The sequence below is a fragment of the Acinonyx jubatus genome, chromosome B4, assembly GCF_027475565.1.
Source record: "Acinonyx jubatus isolate Ajub_Pintada_27869175 chromosome B4, VMU_Ajub_asm_v1.0, whole genome shotgun sequence".
In the NCBI taxonomy this organism is placed as follows: Eukaryota; Metazoa; Chordata; class Mammalia; order Carnivora; family Felidae; genus Acinonyx; species Acinonyx jubatus.
Window position 1 is genome coordinate 114,523,307 of NC_069387.1, and position 21,281 is coordinate 114,544,587.

The 21,281-nt window shown below is 38.3% G+C and overlaps 1 protein-coding gene across 5 annotated transcripts in view; it reads right to left on the minus strand.

Moving 5' to 3' along the window:
- Positions 1 to 21,281, minus strand: part of USP44 (ubiquitin specific peptidase 44) — a 54,951-nt gene that overhangs the window by 9,840 nt on the left and 23,830 nt on the right. For 2 of the 5 annotated variants that reach the window (XM_015070482.3, XM_015070483.3), the window contains 2 exons: positions 4,841 to 6,335; positions 963 to 1,158 (listed from right to left, as the gene is read on the minus strand). In XM_015070482.3, coding sequence (XP_014925968.1) covers positions 963 to 1,158; positions 4,841 to 6,265 — 1,621 coding nt within the window. In that variant the 5' untranslated portion in view covers positions 6,266 to 6,335. Of the gene's footprint in view, positions 1 to 962; positions 1,159 to 4,840; positions 6,336 to 8,115; positions 10,941 to 12,385; positions 12,707 to 21,176; positions 21,279 to 21,281 lie in introns of those variants that run through there. The other 3 variants (XM_027071053.2, XM_053226625.1, XM_053226626.1) reach the window with 3 other exon arrangements.

Here is a 21,281-nt window from a genome sequence, read left to right on the forward strand (position 1 = left end):
GCACTCAGAAAATGTCAGCATAAGCCATTCTAAGAAAACCATCAATTGATGTGACATTTCTTCAATGCTGGAACATCCAATATTTCTTTTATATTACTTTAGAAGTTTAGTATCTAAAACCCTAGAGTCATTTTTTCCAGACATGGAAATTAGAAAGAATACTTGAAAATATATGGTATAAACACTAAGATGCCACATGTACATTGATAGAAAAGATAGACACCAGCTAAAGACACAACAGATCTGTCATGGTTTTATATACAATTTCCCTGGAGGATGATGCTTCTCTTTAACTGCAATGGCTGTTTCATCCCCCAGTGCTGGGTTCCTGTGCTCACCTCTATGACAGAGTTTCTCATAATAGATCTTAATTGTCTGTTTCTTCCATTAGGAATGTAAGTACCTTAAAAAGTATTTTATTTCTATCCATAGCAATTAGAACAATGACTAATACAGAAGAGACAGTAGATGGTTTTTGACTAAATCTTTGTTTTCATGAAACCAATTTCCATACAGCAGTCCGCCTATATATTATGTCCTATTATCTAGCTATGCATACACACACTTATACGCATATATTATCTATAGATCAGTGTTTTGATATGTAGCTAAAAGACTCAGCAAACATTACATTCAGTACTAAATAATATGCCTTCCTTTGACTATTCCCCGTTGCTACTTTATTCTGTCTCACATATTAAGTTTAAATTTCTTATTTTATGAATTCTTTCTCTCCACAATTGACTATAGGATAAATTCTTTTAATGTCATCAGAAGGCAAAACAAACACATAGTTCACAAATGCCAATTATAAAGTAGAAACATCTATCCCAATTTCTTTTGATGAACTACCAAACTTTATTTCCAGAACTACTACTTGAGGAATTTTTTACGCTTCCTCTCATTTGTGTTTCTCTTTGCTAATCTTAGAAAAGCAAAGAGAATATATAGTCTCTACTTACAGTTACACTGGTCACATACGTAGATTTTTCCTTCTAAAGCTTCAGTTTCTGTGAATTTGGCCAACATTTCAGTAACCAGACATGGCTGGGAAGTAATATCTTTTCCACTGCATTGGTATCTTTCTGGAAATTCCAATGACAAGTCCCAGAAAGGTTCTATGGTATTTGATTTGTTGTCACATGCAACACATGTAACCTGAAAATAAAAATATTAGTTCCTCAGATTACAATCCTTCTGTCAAAACACTTACTCCTTTCACTATAGAGGTCAGTAAATTAGTTTTTCTTATGAAAATGCACCATCAGGATTCTGAATAATTTGCTTTGTATTATTTTCAGGGATTTTTTTTATTATTATAATTTTTCCTTTCAATGACTGTCATTAAACCCATTATGTACTGGTGGGCTTTAACCAGTAGGCATTTAAAAAACTCCAAGGCCATTAGTCAAATCTGAATGTAGGTTTAAAAAAAAAAAAAAGACAACTGTGGACTCATTTAATTTGGTATATGTGTGTGTATGTGAGAGAGAGATTTATATGCATTTAATTTAATATGTTTAGATTATTAGACTTGTTCTTTGTCCTTTTTCCTTCCTCATCTTTCACTAATTTTCTCTCCAAATCCCTATAACCTATTAACCATGATACAAATAAAATACTATTTGTATATTTTTATATATAGTATATTAGTACGTGTAGATTTTGAAGCCCTACCAACTGATAATTTCAAAAGGCAATACATTTAATATAAATGGTGTCATCACACTCTCACTTAAAACAAACATCACTACATCAAAATCTTCACCAAATATAGGAACTACAAAGAATACGGGGCAGTTCTAACAACTGACATAGGAAATAGAGCAACTGGAAAGGGAAAGACTTATAACTTCAGTGAAACACTCAGCAGGACTTAATGTTGAAGACAGACTACAAATCTAATAATCCCCACATGATAGATTACTAAACTCTTTCATAAAGTTACATTCCTGGAACAGGCAACAAAATAAAGAAGCCAGGTCTAATGTAGATTTTAGATTTAACAAATTGACACAAAGAAAAGAACACTCTTGGTGTTTGTCTGGGGACTCATTTGGGCCAGGTTTTAACCTTTTGAGAACAGTTTATTAAAGGAACCAAGCATCTGAATCTCCTGAGATAACCATATTCCTAAGAGTTTATTACATGTCTAAAGGAAGAGAGCAAAAAGCTGGCATAAAAATTTTTATTAATTTCAAGTCATCCATAAAAGAAAAATAAACACACAGGCACTCTTGCACTATTCAAAATATAAAATATAAAATTCTGGAAAGAAATTTGTACTCAAGTATCGAAAGACCTACCTTTTGACAAAGTAATGCTACTTCTAGGGTTCTGTCTTAAGGAAATCATTAGAAAAAATGTCTTATAACTTTATAATAACAGAAAAACTGCAACTATTTTACAAGTCAACAATATGGGAATGGGTAAATAAATTATGGTATATACATATAATGGACATCGACATGCTGTAAAAAACAAAAAAAGGATAAAATATTTTAAAGACTGAAAAATCTTTACATCATAATGAAAAACTACAGGCACCTGGGTGGCTCAGTTAGCCATCTGCCTCCTGATTTTTGTTCAGGTCATGATTTCACGATTGTGAATGTTGAGCTCCAGTCAGGCTCTGTGCTGAACATGAAGTCTGCTTAAGATTCCCTCTCTCTCCCTCTCTCTCTCTCAACAACAACAACAACAACAACAAAAAAAAAAAAAAAATGAAGAAAGGAGATAAATTCATCAGGACCACACAAGTTGGGGAAAATATGTATAAATGTGCAGAAGAAAAAAAACTAGAAGGAAATATACCAAACTATTAATAGTTTTTATATGTGGATTGTGGGGTTATGGGATAAGGGGATGGTTTTTCTTTTACTGCATAGATTTATTGTATCATATAGGTCCTTGGGGACTATATATTACCTCTATTTATAATAGTGCATTAAAAAAAATTTTTTTTTAATTTTTAGGTAAGTTCTAGGCCCAACATGGGGCTTGAACTCACAACCCCAAGGATCCAGAGTTGCATATCCTACCGACTGAGCCAGCCAGACACTCCTATAATAGTTCATTTTATTATTTTTTTCCTCTCTCTTTTTTTTAAGTTTATTTATTTATTTTGAGAGTGTGTGTGCATGGGGGAAAGGCTGACAGAGGGAATCCCAACCAGGCTCTGCTCTGTCAGTGTAGAGCCCAATGCGGGGCTTGAACCCATGAATCATGAGATCATGACCTGAGCTGAAGGTGGATGCTTAATCAACCAAGCCACCCAGGCACCCTTAGTAGTGCATTTTAAGCTTTTGCATAAAAATGGCAGAAAAATAAAATTGCATGCAACACAAGAAACAAGTCTAATTTGCTATTTGGCACAATGTAGAATCTTTACATTTCTGAAACATTAAGTGGAATAAAGATCACAGATACACCCAAGGAATAATTACATTTGAAATACTTAAACTACAGGCATGCATGGCTGGCTCAGTTGGTAGAGCATGTGACTCTTAATCTTGGGATCATGAATTCAAGCCCCACGTTGGGCACAGAACTTCAAAGAAATTTTTTTAATGTTTATTTTGAGAGAGAGAGAGTGTATGCACAAGCAGGGGAGGGGCGGAGAGGGAGAGAGAACCCCAAGCAGGCTCCATGCTGTCAGTGCAGAGCCTGACACGTGGCTCCATCCAATGACGCTGGGATCATGACCTGGGCCAAAATCAAGTCAGATGCTCAACTGACTGAGCCACCTAGGTGCCCCAAGCTTCAAAAAAAAAAAAAATTTTTTTTTAATATTTAAGCTACATTCTAGCAAAGTATGCTAATGTTATAAAAACAAAAGGTGGTATCATTACTGTGAAAGTTGAAATGAGGAACAGAGGCAGGTGTGCAAGAGGAAGGAAATGACCTAACAGCCAATTGCCTAAAACAAAAAAAAAATTTAAGATCCTTGCTATGGAAAAGTAGAGAACCTTATGTCTAGTAATAGTTCACCAACAAGTCATTAGAGTTATTAATTGGATTAAAGATCCTGGTTTTGTGATTCCTTTTCACAACAAGGGAAACTTTTACAGCAGTAATTAAAATAAAGGAAAATCATTTAGGATTATTTTCAATGAAATCACACTTACTTAAAATTTCCCTACCTACTTATTAAAGCTTTCAGACCTTGCCCTCGTGGATTTTATAGAAAGTCTTCCAGGGCTACCTCTTGGTTCCTAAAATTATTCAAGTGTGTACCAAATCCATTCCCAGTACCGCAGCATCTTCAAATCTGTTCCCCAAGGCATTAAACCCTCTCTTCTCAATCTCAGAAAATGAATTCAATATTATCAACCTAAGAAGCTTTGTTTCCTGATTCCCTCTTCCCACAAAAAAAGCTTTTTAAAAAATGCTTATTATTTTTGAAAGAGAAAGAGTGTGCGTGTGCATGCGCAAAAGAGTGGGCGAGGAGCAGAGAGAGAGGGGGAGACAGAGAATCCCAAGCAGGTTCCACACTGTCAGTGCAGAGCCCTGCACAGGGCTCGGACTCAGGAACTGTGTGATCATGACCTGAGCTGAAATCAAGAGTCGGATGCTTAACCAAGTGAGCCAGCCAGATGCCCCAAAAGCTTTGATACCATAGATGAAAAACTACTTCCAGTGATTCATGAAGGAAACACATAAATGAGTGAAACACTGTAAATGAATAAGCTGACTTCTTGACACATATTTGTAAAAGCAATCTATTTTGACCTGAAAACAGTCCTCTCTAACACACTAGATAAACAGAGAATACACATTTTTTTAGGCTTCGTTTTATGAATTCCCCAAGATGAAAGTAAGATTAAAAACAAATCCATACCTGACTAAGTAGTTGTCCATGAAAAATATTATTCACAACATTCAGAACCTGTTTGATAAGTTTCCTTTGAGAAGTGGGGATAAGAGCTGGTAACCTAGTACCAGTTGTCTCTAGTTCATGTTGTATTTTATCCAAAAGTTCACAGAGAAATTCCTGAGCATCCTGTTGGGCATAACCACGAAAAGCTGGAATTAGTCTCCACACCGAGTGTAGCATAGCAAATGGTGAGACTAAGGCCCACTTTCCAGACCACATGACTTGGAACAAAGTATGCAATTCATGACAAAGAGAAATGTATTGTGAACTTGGTTCCTTTGGCTGAATAAGTTCCATCTTTCTACTCTTTGATGCTCCACCACTTAGTCCTAATGATAAACTTGGATGTCTGGAGGGAACACAGCCTGTATCTTTTTCTTGGCATTCATTCATTTGATATACTGTATCTGTGACTGGTGGATGCTTATAAGGTGATCTTGTCTTATCACTAGCTGTCACTGCCAGCCATCGGTTCAGATCAAGTTTTAAAAAACATTGCCGAAAAATAAGTAAATGACTCAACACTTGAAGAACAGAATTCATATAGCAAGTATTTCCCAAATTTCTCAATCCAGTTACACCAGGAGTTACTATTGGCCTTTGTTTACCTGAGGAGTCATTGGCTTTTTTTAATTTCACATCTTCTGAGGTAGGTACTACTTTATCTTTTGCTGGTGATGCTGGGGTTTGCAGTGGTACTTGAACAGGAACTATTTCTACTGTGGTAGACTGAGCTAGACCTTGCAAACGTAAACTCTTTCTTGGATGTATACTTTCCAATTCTGTTTTAACTTGATACTCTAATTCTTGTCGTCTTTTCTTCACTTCTCTTTTTGCTATTTTTTCCTGAAATTGTTCCTCTTGTCTTTTTCTTCCAATGGGTGATTGTTCAAACCAAGTTCGAAAGATTTTACCCATTAATATTCTTCTTCTATGCCAAAGAGCAGTATACATTTGATCTTCATTTTGAAGCAGAGATTGGGTGCTATCGTGTAAGTAATAAGTATCATCACTTGTACCCACAGACTGCAAAACCCTTCCACTACGAGTCGTGCACTGATAATTTTGACTTTTGATTGCACTTAAGGTACTTCGTAGTAACTTCAGGTCTCCAGTAGCATTATCATTAAGAACATAATCATCACAAAGGTAACAAAAAACATACATCTCATTCACCTCCAAGGCAACAGGATGACTGCTATCTTGAAAGTGCCTGACTGCATGTTCTTCAATATATCTTCCACAGGCAACATGAGAACAGCTAAGGCAAGCCCAAATCGACTCAGTTGTATTGCAGTCCACACAATGCCATTTCTGAGGGTTGAGGATGGAATGGTCTTGAGCAAGCCGCAACTGCCCAATGTGTTTGCACTTATCCATTGTTAACATTTATTCAGTCTAGCTGAGAAACACATAATCCAAACAAGTCTCTGTTCACGATACTTGAAACATCTGAAAACTAAGCAGAACAATATCAATTTTTAATAAAAGCCAATATTTTTCTTTTTATAAGGTATGTTTCCAAGAAAAATTTTTATAAATTTGCTTCCTTTGCTCCCAATTTGTGGGCCGCCTGTCATAACACCATAGGCAGTTCTTACTTTTCTTTTGTTCCGAAGCTCTCTAATCTCTCATCTGCCTTCCTCTAAAAAAATACACACTTAACTTTCTCCAACAGGTTCCCTTTAAAAACTGTTTTTAATTTTCTGCCACCATCTACTGGTAGAAAGGGGGTAGTGCCCTTTTTTCAATGAACTAGAATAAGATCCATCCTTTCACCCAATAGTTGAGGGCAGTTTAAAGAACTACATTCCTTTTCTTAAAAATTAGGGTCGGCAAGACTCAAATATATCTCAGTAATGTCTACATTCTGAGACCCCTATCCAAATTGTTACTAAAGCATAATCATAGTTAACAGCATGAGTTCTGAAACAAACACTTAGAGATATGAATTCTACCTCTGCAACATACTGTTATATGTCTGATTTGAGCAAATATTTTAACTTCTCTAAATTTCTGTAAAACAGGGAAAAGTCATACCAACTTCAATGAAAAACTGAAAAAATATGAAATATTTAACACACAGTAAACCCCCAATAAATGGTAGCTATAATGGTAGCTACAGTGAAAAAATATGTATTTTAAGTAGGCTCTACGCCCAGTTGTAGAGCCCAACATGGGGCTTGAACTCTGAGATCGAGACCTGAGCTGAGATTAAATCAGATGTTTAACTGACTGAGCCACCCAGGTGCCCCTAAGATGAACAAATCTTAACATTCTATTATATTCTATTTATTCAAATAAATCACATCGACATTTACTTAATTACCATTTTAAATTTAGCTTTCCACTAGTAAATCAATAATGACCTTTAATTCATGGCTCTGTAACATACTTTGAATTTGACAGACTTGACAGTTTACCTTAGGGAGGGAGAAAAACAGAGACATGCTTTTGTGTTTGAATAGCCTCTTAGGAATGTACAAGGATACATAAGCAAAGAGAAAAAGAAAAATATGAAGTGGATGGCAATATAATAAATGTTTACATTCTGGTGGGCCTATGGACTATCTGAAATTATAAGCTTATTACAAAAACAAAAACAAAACCCCATCCCAACATAATAAAACAAAACAAACAAAACCTATGTGGTTTTGACCCAGAAACACGTTCCTTTATGAGTTAAGAGTCAGGAAAACTTCTGCTACAGGATCTAAAAATAGAGGCATTTGGCTGACTTAGTTGCTTTAGTGTGCAACTCTTTCTTGATCTCAGGATTGTGAGTTTGGACCCCACATTGGGTATAGAGATTACTTAAAAGTAAAATCTTAAAAATAGATAAATAAAAATAAAGATGATAGTAGGGGTGCCTGCATGGCTCAGTTGGTTGAGCCACTCTTGATTTCAGCTGAATGATCCCAGGGTCATGGGATGGCCTGAGTCAGGCTCCAGGCGTAAGCAGTGGAGTTCTGAGTTCCAGAACTCAGAACATTTTATGTAGTATGATCAATACTTTCAAACTTTTAGGGCAGCTGATAAAAGGACACTATCCAAAATCTATAAATAACTTATCAAAAAACCTCCCTCAAAAACAAACAATCCAGTTAAGAAATGGGCAGAAGACATGAATTGATTTTTCCAAAGAAAACATCCAGATGACTGTCACGTGAAAAGATGCTCAACATCACTCACCATCAAGGAAATACAAATCAAAACCACGATGAGATACCACCTCTCACCTGCCAGGATGGCTAAAATTAACAACACAGGAAACAACACGTGTTGGTGAAAATGTGGAGAAAGGGGAGCTTTCTCGCCCTGTTGGCAGGAATGCAAATTGGTTCAGCCACTCTGGAAAACAGTATGGAGGTTCTTCAAAAAGTTAAAAATAGAACTACCCTATGATCCAGCAATTGCATTACTAGGTATTTACCTAGTAAATACAAAGGATACAAAAATAGTGGTTCAAAGAGGTATGTGCACTCCAATGTTAATAGCAGCATTATCAACAATAGCCAAATTGTGGAAAGAGCCCAAATGTCCAACAACTGATGAATGAATAATGAAGATGTGGGGTATAGGTAACAATGGAATATTACTGAGCCATCAAAAAGAATGAGATCTTGGGGCACCTGGGTGGCTCAGCTGGTTAAGAATCCAACTCTTTTTTTTTTTTAATGTTTATTTATTTATTTTGAGAGAGACAGACAGAGACAGAGAACACAGCAGGGCAGGGACAGAGAGAGAGGGGGAGAGAGAATCCCAAACAGGATCCCTTGGAGCCTGACTCAGGGCTCAATCTCATGAGTAAGATAATGATCTGAGCTGAATTCAAGAGTCAGATGCTTAACTGATTGAGCCGCCCAAGCACCCCAAATGTCCAACTCTTGATTTTGGCTCAGGTCATGATCTCACGGTCTCATGTGAGATGGAGCCCTGAGTTGGGCTCTGAGCTGAGCGTGGAGCCTGCTTAAGATACTCTCTACCTCATCCCCATTTGTGTGTGTGTGCGTGTGCTCTCTCTCTCTCTCTCTCTCTCTTAAAAAAAAAAGAATGAAATCTTGGAATTTCCAATAGCATGGATATAGCTAGACTGTGTTATGCTCAGTGAAAGAAGTCAGTCAGTGAAAGACAAATACCATAGGATTTCACTTGTATGTGGAATTTAATAAACAAAACAGATGAATATAGGAGAAGGGGGAAAAAAAAAGAGAGGGAAGCAGATGGTAAGAGATTCTTTAAATTACAGACAACAAACTGAGGGTTGCTGGAGGGGACATGGGTGGGTAATGGGCTAAATGGGTGATGGAGATTAAGGAGGGCACTTGTGTTGAGCACTGGGTGTTATACGTAAGTGATGAATCACTAAATCCTACTCCTGAAAACAATATTACACTATGTTAACTAACTAGGATTTTAATATAAATTTGAAAAGATAAATAAAAAATACATTTTTTTAGGACAGCAATATGAATTTCAATGGTACTTAGGTGCCACCTCCAGGCATCTAAGAAAGCTGCAAAGGTGAAGTTGATTTTTGGTTCCTTCTCACCAATTTTTTTTTTTTTTTTTTTTTTTTTTTTTTTTAGTAAAATCTCCTAGCAATCAGAGAGCCTCTCCCCCTTCATTTCTTAACTTTCAAATGTAGGGTGTATCGTGAATATGGACTTAAGGCTGACCAGTCCCAACACTCACATGTGTACACATTTCAGGCACACATTTTTTCTTAAAATTTTTGAAGTTTATTTATTTATAAATAAGTAAACAAGCACAAGTGGGATAGGGGCAGAGAGAGAGGGAGAATCCCAAGCAGGCTCCACACTGTCAGTGCAGAGCCTGATGCAGGGCTCGAACTCATAAATTGTGAGACCATGACCTAAGCCAAAATCAAGAGTTGGACACTTAACCGTCTGAACCACCCAGACACCCCTTCAGGCTCATATTTCAAGTTTATTTCTCTTCCTTCAAAATTTCCTGAGGTCCAGAATCTGTTCAAATACAGTATTTTATTAGAACTCCTAGCATTCAACAGTAGTTGCTAATGGCAAAATTAAGACATCAAAGATTAATATGCTTCATTATCCTAAATCCTTCCACGTACTGAAGCTAAATATCTCATCCTTGGCTCCTTTTTCTCTCTCCCTACACCAATCCTTCAGGAAAAAATGGTTGGCTCTATCTTAAAAATATATTGAGAACCCGACAATTTATTACCTCTACTGCTCTTCACCCTGGTCCAAGTCACAATCAAGTCTCACCTGGATTACTGCAATAAGGCTCCTAAATGGTCTCCCAGCTTTGATCCTTGTTGCCAGCAAAAGTTTACACAGCAACAGCATGCTCTTCCTATAAACCTAGACCACCAGGGCCCAGACCTGACACTTAAGGGGGTCCCTGCCCTAACCCTCTCCCATTATGTGGAGTCCGCAGAGTCAGGGGGAGGTGGTCACCTGGAGCCTGCACACATCCCAACTTCCCTTTTAGATCCATTCATGGGTACCTAAGACCCAGAAAATTCCCTGCCCTAATCATCCCCAAGCCTGCTTCCAGGAACTATGGGCAATAAGTCACTGAAAAACTCTGTAGAGAAGAATGACATGATCAGATATATAGGTCACAGATGGATCTGAAATGCAGACCCAGAGGAAGGATGAATGATTAAAAGAGATTATTACTCCAGATATAAGGAAATTAAAGCTGCAGAAGTGTTGAAGGAAAGATGGGAGCAGAGGTAGATTAGCGTCAAACAAACTTTGGCTTAAAGAACTGGTTCAATATGGAGATTAAGAGAAAAATCTAGGGTTCTCTTCTATCTACTTTAATGTGTTTTTTGTTGTTGTTGTTTTTTTTTTTTAAAGAGAGAGCGAGCACACGTGAGCTGGGGAGGGAAGCAGAGGGGGAGAGAGAGACACTTAAGCAGGTTCCACGCTCAGTGCAGGGGTCAATTCTGAGCCCAAAATCAAGAATCGAATCCAAGTGAGCCACCCAGGCCCCCTCTACTTTTGTTTTAAAAAGATTATATAAAAAATAAATAAAAAGGATCATATAAAGAATACAGAGACAATTTAAACAGTCCTTTCTGGCAAGTCAGACAATAATTATTAGTTCAACTTCTTGAGATGAAGATGGAAATGCTGCTTATTTACACTCAAGGGAAATTATTTCATTCTAAAATTATAGAGGTGGTATGAGTTACACCTTGCATAACATTCAGAAAAGAAGACTCAAAAGAAAAGAAACTTCTAGAAAGAATGTATAATATAGTTTATTTTGGGGTTATCCATATTTTCAAATATCTAAATAAGCATGTTACTTATACAATAAATTTTAAATATGCATACTAGTATATAATTTAGCACATATGTAGCTAAATTATACACGAGCCTCTTTAATCTCTTCTCTGTTCTGCAAATACATTCCTAATTGTTACTAAAAAATCTATTTACATGATGATGGCAAGGTTCTCACGGCCCTTCAACAGGAAGTGGCCTAAAATTGAACATTGTGATTCCATTCAATGAAAAAACCCTGAAAAAAGAGAAATGCTGATCAGATGCCATCTCTCTGAGAGGCAATATAGCAGTGGAGAGGTATCACAACAAAATGGTTAGAAAGGACACTCTAGAATACAAATGACTGAGTTTAACACTTAGCTATATTTACCAAGTGACCTAGACAAATTATTTATGCTCTACTTACCTCAGTTTTCTTATCTTTAAGAAACGGTGGTAAGAACACCAATAAGGTTGTTGAGGGAATCGGAGAAATTTATATCCATAAAGCACTTAGAATAAACCCTGGCACTTAATTATGTGGCTCTCAGTATCTTAGTTGACAATACTACTATGACTACTGCCACTGCTACTGCTATTATATAGGCTAATTTTCTTCTAGTTTTATCACTTTTAGCCAGGGATTCATTCTTCTCAGCCAAATGTATACTGAGCCCAACTAAGGTGCTAACTGAAAATGAAGGTATTAGCTGAGAACTAAGGTCTAACCTCTCCCAGGAGTATTTACTTTTTAAAAGGGGAGCTCTCAAAGATAAAATCTTTTTTAAAAAATCTGAAGAAGTGAAACCAGGGGCACCTGGCTGCCTCAGTTGATAGAACCAGAGACTCTTGCTTGATCTCAGGGTTGTGAGTTCAAGCCCTACACTGGGTGTGGAGATTACTTAAAAATAAAATCTTTTATAATGTTTTTTGATGTTTATTTATTTTTGAAGGAGAGAGAGACAGAGCGTGAGGGGAGAGGGGCAGAGAGAGAGGGAGACACAGAATCCGAAGCAGGCTCCAGCCTCTGAGCTGTCAGAACAGAGCTCGACGCCACTTGAACCAGTAAACCACGAGATCATGACCTCAGCCGAAGTCAGAGTCTTAACCGACTGAGCCACCCAGGCGCCCCAAAAATAAATCTTAAAAACCAAAACAAAAAAACCCACCAAGAAGTGAAACCAGAATGGTTGAATGACCAATAAGATTAATATTTTAGAGCAGGGGGTCCACTTACCCGGTCGAGTTATGAAAGAAACCAGGAGGGCAGATGACCAAAAGAGGGGCAGGGAGGTAAGCAGGAACTAGAAAGCCAGGTTGCTGCCACCTGAGGCTTCCAGTTTGCTCTGCTGCCTGGTGTCAAAGCTCAGAGACACTTAAAAAGGTATCCCCAAAGGGGTCTCATCACACAAGATCTAAAAGCTTGGAGGAAAATTAAGGGGTATGGGAGTATTTCCTTGACACTTCCTATTTTCCTCTATTGGGTTCAGAGCACTTTTCATTTGCTAATCCACTGCGGAGAAGCTATGTATTAAACTCTGTTTAGCTTCAGCAGGTTGGCTATGTAATTTTTATCAGTATATTCACTTTATTTTATTTTATTTTTTTTTTATTTAAAAAAAAATTTTTTTTCAACGTTTATTTATTTTTGCGACAGAGAGAGACAGAGCATGAACGGGGGAGGGGCAGAGAGGGAGACACAGAATCAGAAACAGGCTCCAGGCTCCGAGCCATCAGCCCAGAGCCTGATGCGGGGCTCGAACTCCCGGACCGCGAGATCGTGACCTGGCTGAAGTCAGACGCTTAACCGACTGCGCCACCCAGGCCCCTCAGTATATTCACTTTAAAGAGAGAAAACAAAATATTTTTGCATACTCCATGTAGAATCTGATAAAATATTACCTTATATAATAGCAACACACAATTAGTCAAGATGTTCTGAATGGAATCTATATACAAGGATTAAAATAATCCATACTATCATTTTCTCACACATTTAAAAAATGTTTCATACTTAAAGTTCCAATTAATATCTATGAAATGTTTTTTTAACCAAGTATGCTACCTTTATTTGAAAAGACAGATGGATTTATAATATTCTGAAAGCTCTGTTATTCTTCACTGATTAAAGACAATGAAATTTTTAATTGGTTCAAAGAAAACCATTCAAGCTATTTAAACTTTCCATGGCATATAACTGATGAACATTTTTATTTTTAAAATTCCCTGCTACTGCTATTATATAGCAAATCTCTACAGTTTAATAATTATATTTGACTTATTGAAAGCTAATTATTTTATACAGTTAACATATAACAAAAGCAATTATAAAATAGAAAACTAAAATGACTAGAAGAGAAAGAAAACATAAGATCTTATTAAATATGCTATTTTTAGTTAAAAATTTACATCACACACAAGTATCAAATACATGGGTAAACTATTTAACTTGTAACAGTTTAACAGCACAAAACTGCTTATACTTACCACCCCGTGAAGACTCTCTGAAATTAATTTTCATTTACTCAAATGATAGCCCTTTGCAACATACAATCCAGGCTTTCAGCATGTAGTAATACCCTTCTGACATCTATTTCAATGGCTCATCCTATTGGCAGAAGTTCAATGACAGATGTAGGTAGCTGACCACCAGAACTTTTCTGAACCAGTCTCAGGCACACTGCAAACTCAGCTTACCTGTACATCTTGCTGTCACAGAGTTAGTTTCTCTTCCAATATTCTCGTATTTTTTAAAAATATTTTTAAATGTTTTATTTTTGAGGGAGCGTACATGAGCAGGGGAGGAGCAGAAACAGAAGGGGACAGAAGATCCAAAGGGGGTTCTGTGCAGTAAACCCAATGAGGGGCTCAAACTCATGAACTCCAAGACCATGACCTGAACTGAAGTTGGCCGCCCAACCAACTGAGCCACCCAGACCCCCCTAATATTCTCTTATTAAAGATAGAATAGTATTATTTAAGTACCCAGGCTATTTTGTTTTGTTTTGTCTTTGGTTTTACTCCTCCCTCCCATCCTTTCTACTCAAACATTCTTATCACCTATGTATAAAAGGTTATCACTCCCCAAGTCTTTATTCCTTTTCATTTGCAGAGCTATCATTCTTATTATGGACTTTACTGTATCATTTCTGAGGTATAGCAGTAACCTCCAAACTGGTTTCCCATCCTCCAGACTCTCATTCTCCTCCACAGTACTATCCTGCCAAACTAATCTTCCAAGTTTCCTTTGAGCCTTTAACTATTAGAATCCTCTGTTCCCCATAGTTCAATAAAACAGAGGATTTCTGGGGCACCAGGCTGGCTCAGTTGGTAGATCATGTGACTCATGATCTCAGGGTCATGAATTTGAGCCCCATGTTGGGTATAGAGATTAAAATCAATTAATAAATTAGCAAATTTTAAAAAATCTCTAACTTCCTAAAGGACTTGGGTTGTGCCAAATGTGAATCCTTTGTTTGTATATACATCCTTACTGCCATTGAACTGTTGGATAGGTTCCCTATGGCCAGGGAGGGACTATATGTCAAACATTTTTTTAGCGTCTTAGTTAAAAAAAAAAAAAAAAAGCCATCTTACTTAAAAAAAAAAAAATCCTATAGGTTTGATAGCCATGTTGTTTTAGGCTACCAAATTCTTGGCACAAACAACTAGTATTGAATGCAGGTCTTGCTTCAGTTCTCTTTATGACATTTGAATAAGTGGTTAAGAATAGGAAGCCAATTATACTTAGACAAAAAGAAAGAATAGGAGGTCACTGATTACTAGTGACCCAAACTGCCCCCCCACCCTCAACCAAGTGGCTATTTTTCCCTCAAGGTCAGTTAAGGAACAGTTTCCTGATATTTTGTGATATCATTATCCTATTTCTCCATCCTTAACCACAGCCTACCACGTGTCTAGTACCATTCTATGTGCTTTCAGACACCCCAAATAGACTTTATACAAAAGTAAACTGAGATATACTTCCCTAACCCTAATTATTTTAGGTGCCTGGCTGGCTCAGCTGGTACATCAAGCAACTCTTGATACAGCATGTGACTCCTGATCTCAATTCCGTGAGCTGGAGACCCATGTTGGGAGTAGAATTTATTAAAAAACAAAACAAAACAAACACACAAAAAAACTAGTTGGGGTGCCTGGGTGGCTCAGTTGGTTAAGTGTCTGACTCTGTTTTGGCTCAGGTTATGACCTCACAGTTTTGTGAGTTTGAGCACCACACTGGACTCTGCACTGGCAGTGAGGAGCCTGCTTAGGGTTCTCCTTCCTTTCCTTTCCTTCCTTCCTTTCTTTCTTTTCTTTCTTTCTTTCTTTCTCTCTTTCTCTCTTTCTCTCTTTCTTCCTTCCTTCCTCCCTCCCTTCCTTCCTCCCTCTCTCCCTTCCTTCCTTCCCTTCTTTTTTTCTTTTCTTTCTTCCTTTCTTTTCTTTCTTCCTTCCTTTTCCTTCCTTCCTTCCATCCTTCCTTCCTCTCTTTCTCTCTCTCTCTTTCTCTCCCCCCCCCTCATGCTCTCTCTCTCAAAATAAAAACTTAAAAACAAACAAACAAACAAACCACAACCAGAGGCACCTAGCAGGCTCAGTCAGTAGAGCATGCGACTCTTGATCTCAGGATTGTGAATTCAAGCCCCACATTGGGTGTAGAGATTACTTGAAAATAAAATCCTTAAAAGAATAAAAATTAAAAAATAAACAGGGGCACCTGGCTGGCTCAGTCGGTAGAGCATGTGACTTTTCATCTTGGGGTTCTAAATTTGAGCCCCATGTTGGGTGTAGAGATTACTTACAAATAAAATCTTTAAAAAAATTAAAAATAAACAAAAAAGTTAAACAAAAAGGTTAAATTTTGGTATGATATGCAGTGACCCTTTAAATAAATATTTGTGCTCCAAATACAAATATTACTAAGAACTACAAAAATCACTGAAAACTTAGAAGGATAGCTAATTTTTTTACTTCAAAAATTAACATTCCTCTATAAATTCGTTACCTTCAACAAAATGGTCTTTTCAGCTGACCACCCCATTCCACCTATTTTATCTTAAAACACTTAGAAAGAAAATATGGAAAGGTACAATGACAGTATAAACTTTGGAAGTTCCTAGAGGAGGACAGGTACTAAAGATCATTCACATAAAAGTAATCTTGATCTTCTCACCAGTGCAATTAGCAGCACAGTTTTCATATTCTTTGCTTTAAAAAATGTTTTCATGAAAAACAGGAAGTTACCATGAAAAATAAACACACAAAAATAGCCAAACTAAATTACTATTTTAAAAAGTGACACAGGGAGCTCCTGGATGGCTCAGTTGGTTAAGTGTCTGACTTTAGCTCAGGTCATGATCTTGCAGTTCATGAGTTTGAGTCCTGCACTGGGCTCTGTGCGGACAGCTCAGAGCCTGGACCCTGCTTCAGATTCTGTATCTCCCTCTCTCTCTCTGCTCTTCCCCCCACTTGCACTTGGTCTCTCTCTCAAAAATAAATAAACTTAAAAAAAAAAGCTTAAAAAAAAAAGTGACACAGAACGAGGGAACTGGCTAATATACACTCCTAAAAGAAAATCTATATTTAAAAATCTGAACAGACACTAAAATAGTATCATTATGCTCTATTAAACTTCTCCCAGGGCACCTGGGTGGCTCAGTCAGTTGAGCCTCCGACTTCAGCCGAGGTCACGATCTTGCAGGTTTGTGAATTCAAGCCCCACATTGGGCTTGCGGCTGTCAGTCTGTCAGTGTGAGCTCACTTAGGATCCTCTGTCCCCCTCTCTCTGCCTCTCCCCCACTTGTGCTCTTCCCCCTCCCCCTCAAAAAAAGCTTCTCCCTTTTCAGAGTCATAAAACATTTGCATTTTACATCATTTCTAGTGTGTCTCATAGAACAGCTTTGCAATCATTGAAAATTTGTTTAAAAGTTTTGAAAGACCACAAGATCAGTCTAAACTCTTTACCATGGCCTGTAAGTGCCTTCAAATTGCCTTCAAATTGTGGCACAATACATACTTTTCTATTCTCATCTATGACCAGCCACTTTTCACATATCTTTTATTAAAATGTTTTTATATACAAATGACCATATTGTGAATGAAAAATTTTTGTAACTGGGGTATTTACTACTGTTTCAAAGGCAATGGGTGTGCACATTTTATATAAATACTTATATACATACATAACACTGGGCATAAAGAATATTTAAATAAAATTGCATCACAGTAATCATCTTTGTCTCATTTGAGAATTCCTAGAGGGATAGATATTAAAGATTCAACATATGCTGAATCTTTATTTTAATAAAGATAATTTTTATAACAAAATTTAATTTTCTTTTAACAGTACCAAATAACCTAAACAGATCCTCTAAAAGCTATTAAAAGTAGGAAGATTTGTTATTTTCCATAATAAAAGATAGGAGGAAATGGCAATTTCAATAGGAAGTTGGCCTTAGGAATTACTAACCACACCAATCTTTGCGTTCATTTGGATAAGAATGAAAATAACCTTTATGCATAGTAATTAGGGCAAATCCTACCCCACTCCTTATAAGCAGGTTCCAAATTTCCATGGAACTACCATAGTAACCTGTGCTCTTAGGAGATGTTTGCAAAATGCCAAGGGTCAAGCATAGTGCCTGGTACAAAGGGGTTCAAAAATTTGAATGAACAAATGATTGAATGAATTAACAAAATGGCCTCTCAAACTCTCCCTACTCCCTCTTAGGTATGCTATCATGCCTCTTAAGTGCTTTGGCACCTCTTATCAATCATGATGTATTTCCTTTCCTTTATCCCTAGAAAGGCCCTAGTTATTCTTCCTTCCTCTAGAAATCTAGAATCTATAATTACCCTGATCTCGCTTGAAACTCTTCATTAAACAAAAAAGGATACTCTTTTTCCCTGGGCCTTCTTCACATCTCTAACATTGCCTCCCGAGAAGCACAGAGATTGAATCTAGTTGATGTTCTAAAAAAAAGAACTGGAAATTAAGTTCTGCCACCAGATTTATTTGATTTCCTTACCCATAACTACTTACAGGTATTTCATTCATGGGCAATTTTGTTCCAAAATATTTATCATTAGTGTCACATCACCATACTTATATATCAACATACTGCAGCTAACTTCATAACAATGGGAGAAATGTTCACAAAAAGATTGAGTGGGGCACCTGGGTGGCTCAGTTGAGCACCCAACTCTTGATTTTGGCTCAGGGCATGATCCCAGAGTCGCAGGACTGAGCCCCATGTCAGGCTCTGTGCTGAGCATGGAGCCTGCTTAAGATTATCTCACTTTCTCCCTCTGCCCATTTCCCCACCCCACCTCTCAAAAAAAAAAAAAAAAAAAAAAAAATTAAGCATTCTATTATGGGTCTAGAAAATTGAGTTCAAATACTTTGTGTAAAATGCTTAGACTCTATCATTCTAACACATCTATAATTTGGCCTAACAAATATATTCTTGGACTATAAATAAGCTTTTCCCATGGTATGTAAAACTCCACTGAAAGTAAAGTTTTATGGTCTCTGAAAGCGCTGTGAAAAACCAATGTACTTCAATAATCTTAATTTTTGCCAGAAAGCCAGTATTATAGAATCCTCCTATATTTTAGTGACCTGTCACTTTCTATTTCGATTAGGCCTAATGGCAAAACTGTCCATTACTGAATCCAGAAAATGATGGGCACACATTTCCTACCTTGATTAGTCTCCTAAGCCTGGGCCCCAGTCTCTGTCTAATCTCCCTCAACCAGACAACTCCATTAGAATCCGGCAACCATGTTTGTTCTGCCTAACATTACAGGAAGGAGAAACACTTCAAAGCACCCTTTTTCTGCCTATAAGAAGCCAAGACGTTGCCTTTCTCTATATCTCTGCACCATTCAAAACCACAAGTCGACACTTACAGGGATTTTCCCTCATGATAAGCAGATAGTTAGGTGCTGGGGATACAAACAAAACACAATCAGACTCTGCCCTCAAACAACCCAATGAGCAGAAAATCCTCTTACGTACCACCAATGCTATAATACTCAGTAAGATTTAAGCATGTAGAGGAAAATTTTGGTAGAGGGTATATATGATAAATTTCTGTAGTACAGAAAGAAAAATCTGTGAAAAGATGGGGGAGGGTAAAGACAGGTAGAAACAATATATTTCAAATATTTAACCCAAATCTTCAACAGATTTTCCAATTTAAATATTCCAAAAAGTGTATCATTGTATAGTATACTCAACACAGATTCACTTATCACTTAAATGTTTTTAAGCTAAAAAGTCTGGGATAATTAATATTCTGGAAGAAAAACAAGGTGAATGTACAATGAAAACAGCCAAAACATTTCAACTTTCTACACTGTATGCGCTCAACTTTGTTCAATATTAGAATATCTCTAAATTTCAATATAGATAGACTACATGAAAATTCCTAGAATGAAAAATCTGCCATCCTTTGCAAAATGAACGGCTAGTACACAAAAAGCTAGAGAAATCGGAGCAGGGTGGAGAAAAGGTAAACAAGACAAAATGTTTAAAATCTCTTTCAAATCTGTGTGGGGGTAGGGGTTGGAAATTAAATAAAAATAAAAATCTCTTTCAAATCCCGAGATGGTAAATTAAAGATAAAAAGATTAGGGCTCCAAGAATACAAAGTTTTCCTCTCTTTCAAGACAACTGAATATTGAATCTCACTGAGATGATGAAATATTCTATAAACACGTTTTTAACTCATGTTTGGCTTTCTGAATTTGATCACAGTGAACAGCTATTTTTTTTTCATTGTTTACACTGAATACTGATTTTAAAGACAACTCAAAATGGAATTCCAGGCCCTATGTTACCACCCCCTACTCCCCCCCCCCCACACACACACACCTCGCCCCGCACAGGCTACTTCACAGATAATAAGGAATTCAAGTGCAGGGTCTGAAGGTCCTATTTCCATGCTAATTTCACAATCCCGTTACTTGCAAGATAGGACCATTAGAGTTTAAAAGTGGGGGAAATCAGGAGGGCTTAAGGACAAAGCGACTCTCCTAAGACTTGCTAAATTGTCTACTTCCAAAATTAAAACTGCAAGAAATTATCCGGTTACATGCAGAATGTACAACAGCTCAAACTTGCAGTTGAAACAACCACTACGTTTCACTTTCTTTTTTATTGGGAGTGGGCGTACGAGGGTCTCCTACCACCTCTTAAACTTGAACATTTTTTTCTTCTCATGCTAACACGTTTCTTACGCCCCCAAATGAGTTTAGCCCATTAGCATTCCTTCCCCGAAGGCCAGCGGAAGCTGGTATTCAAAAATCCTAAGTGTCTCTAAGTGGCAGCAGGTGCTGGCAACGCTGGGACCCGATCGATGGAAGGAAAGCAAGCCATTCCTCATAAACGGACGGCTAGAAAATGCCCTTCCAAAGCCTCCCAGGGGATTTCGAGCATCACCTGGCAGCAATCAGAGCCAGGGGTTAGGATGCGGTTTTATTTCGACAGTACCAGCTCTGCAGAGCGCCCAGAGCGCATCCTTATTCATGATCACATTTACATAGCGCTCCCCAACGCGGGTCAGAGCACATCTCCCCCTCCGCACCCCCCAAAGTCTTCCTATTCCGCCTCTTCTCCTCCCAACTCATGCCCCTCCAGCCCCGCTCAGGGTGGCTACGCGGTGACCCTGGCCACACGGGACGCGCGGCTGCTCGCAGCATCTCTGGGCACTCCTGAGGTGGCCAGCCACCAGGACGCCGGCCAGGGCATCGCACGACCCACCGAAACTTCCCAGAGGCGCCAATTCTAAATTCGCCGGACCCGCCGCCACTGCCACTGCCTTCTCCGCGCGCCCCTCGGCCCGCTCCCCTCAGTCCGTCTGCAGCCCCCCTCTCCCTCACTCAGGACCTCCCCGCGCCCTGCGAGGCGGGAAAACACCGCCAGGTGCCCCCAGGCCCCGAAGGCTCTGGTCGGACCTCCGCTCCGGTAGAGAGCCTCATTCCGCCAACCGCTGCAGCCGCGCGCGTCCGTCACGCACACTCACCAGCCCGAGCCGAAGCGGCCATCTTTGCGCTCACCCCCGGGCCCCCCGCCCCCGGTTCAGCGGCAGCGGCGGCGGCGGCGGCGGCGGCCCGGTCGAGCGGCTACG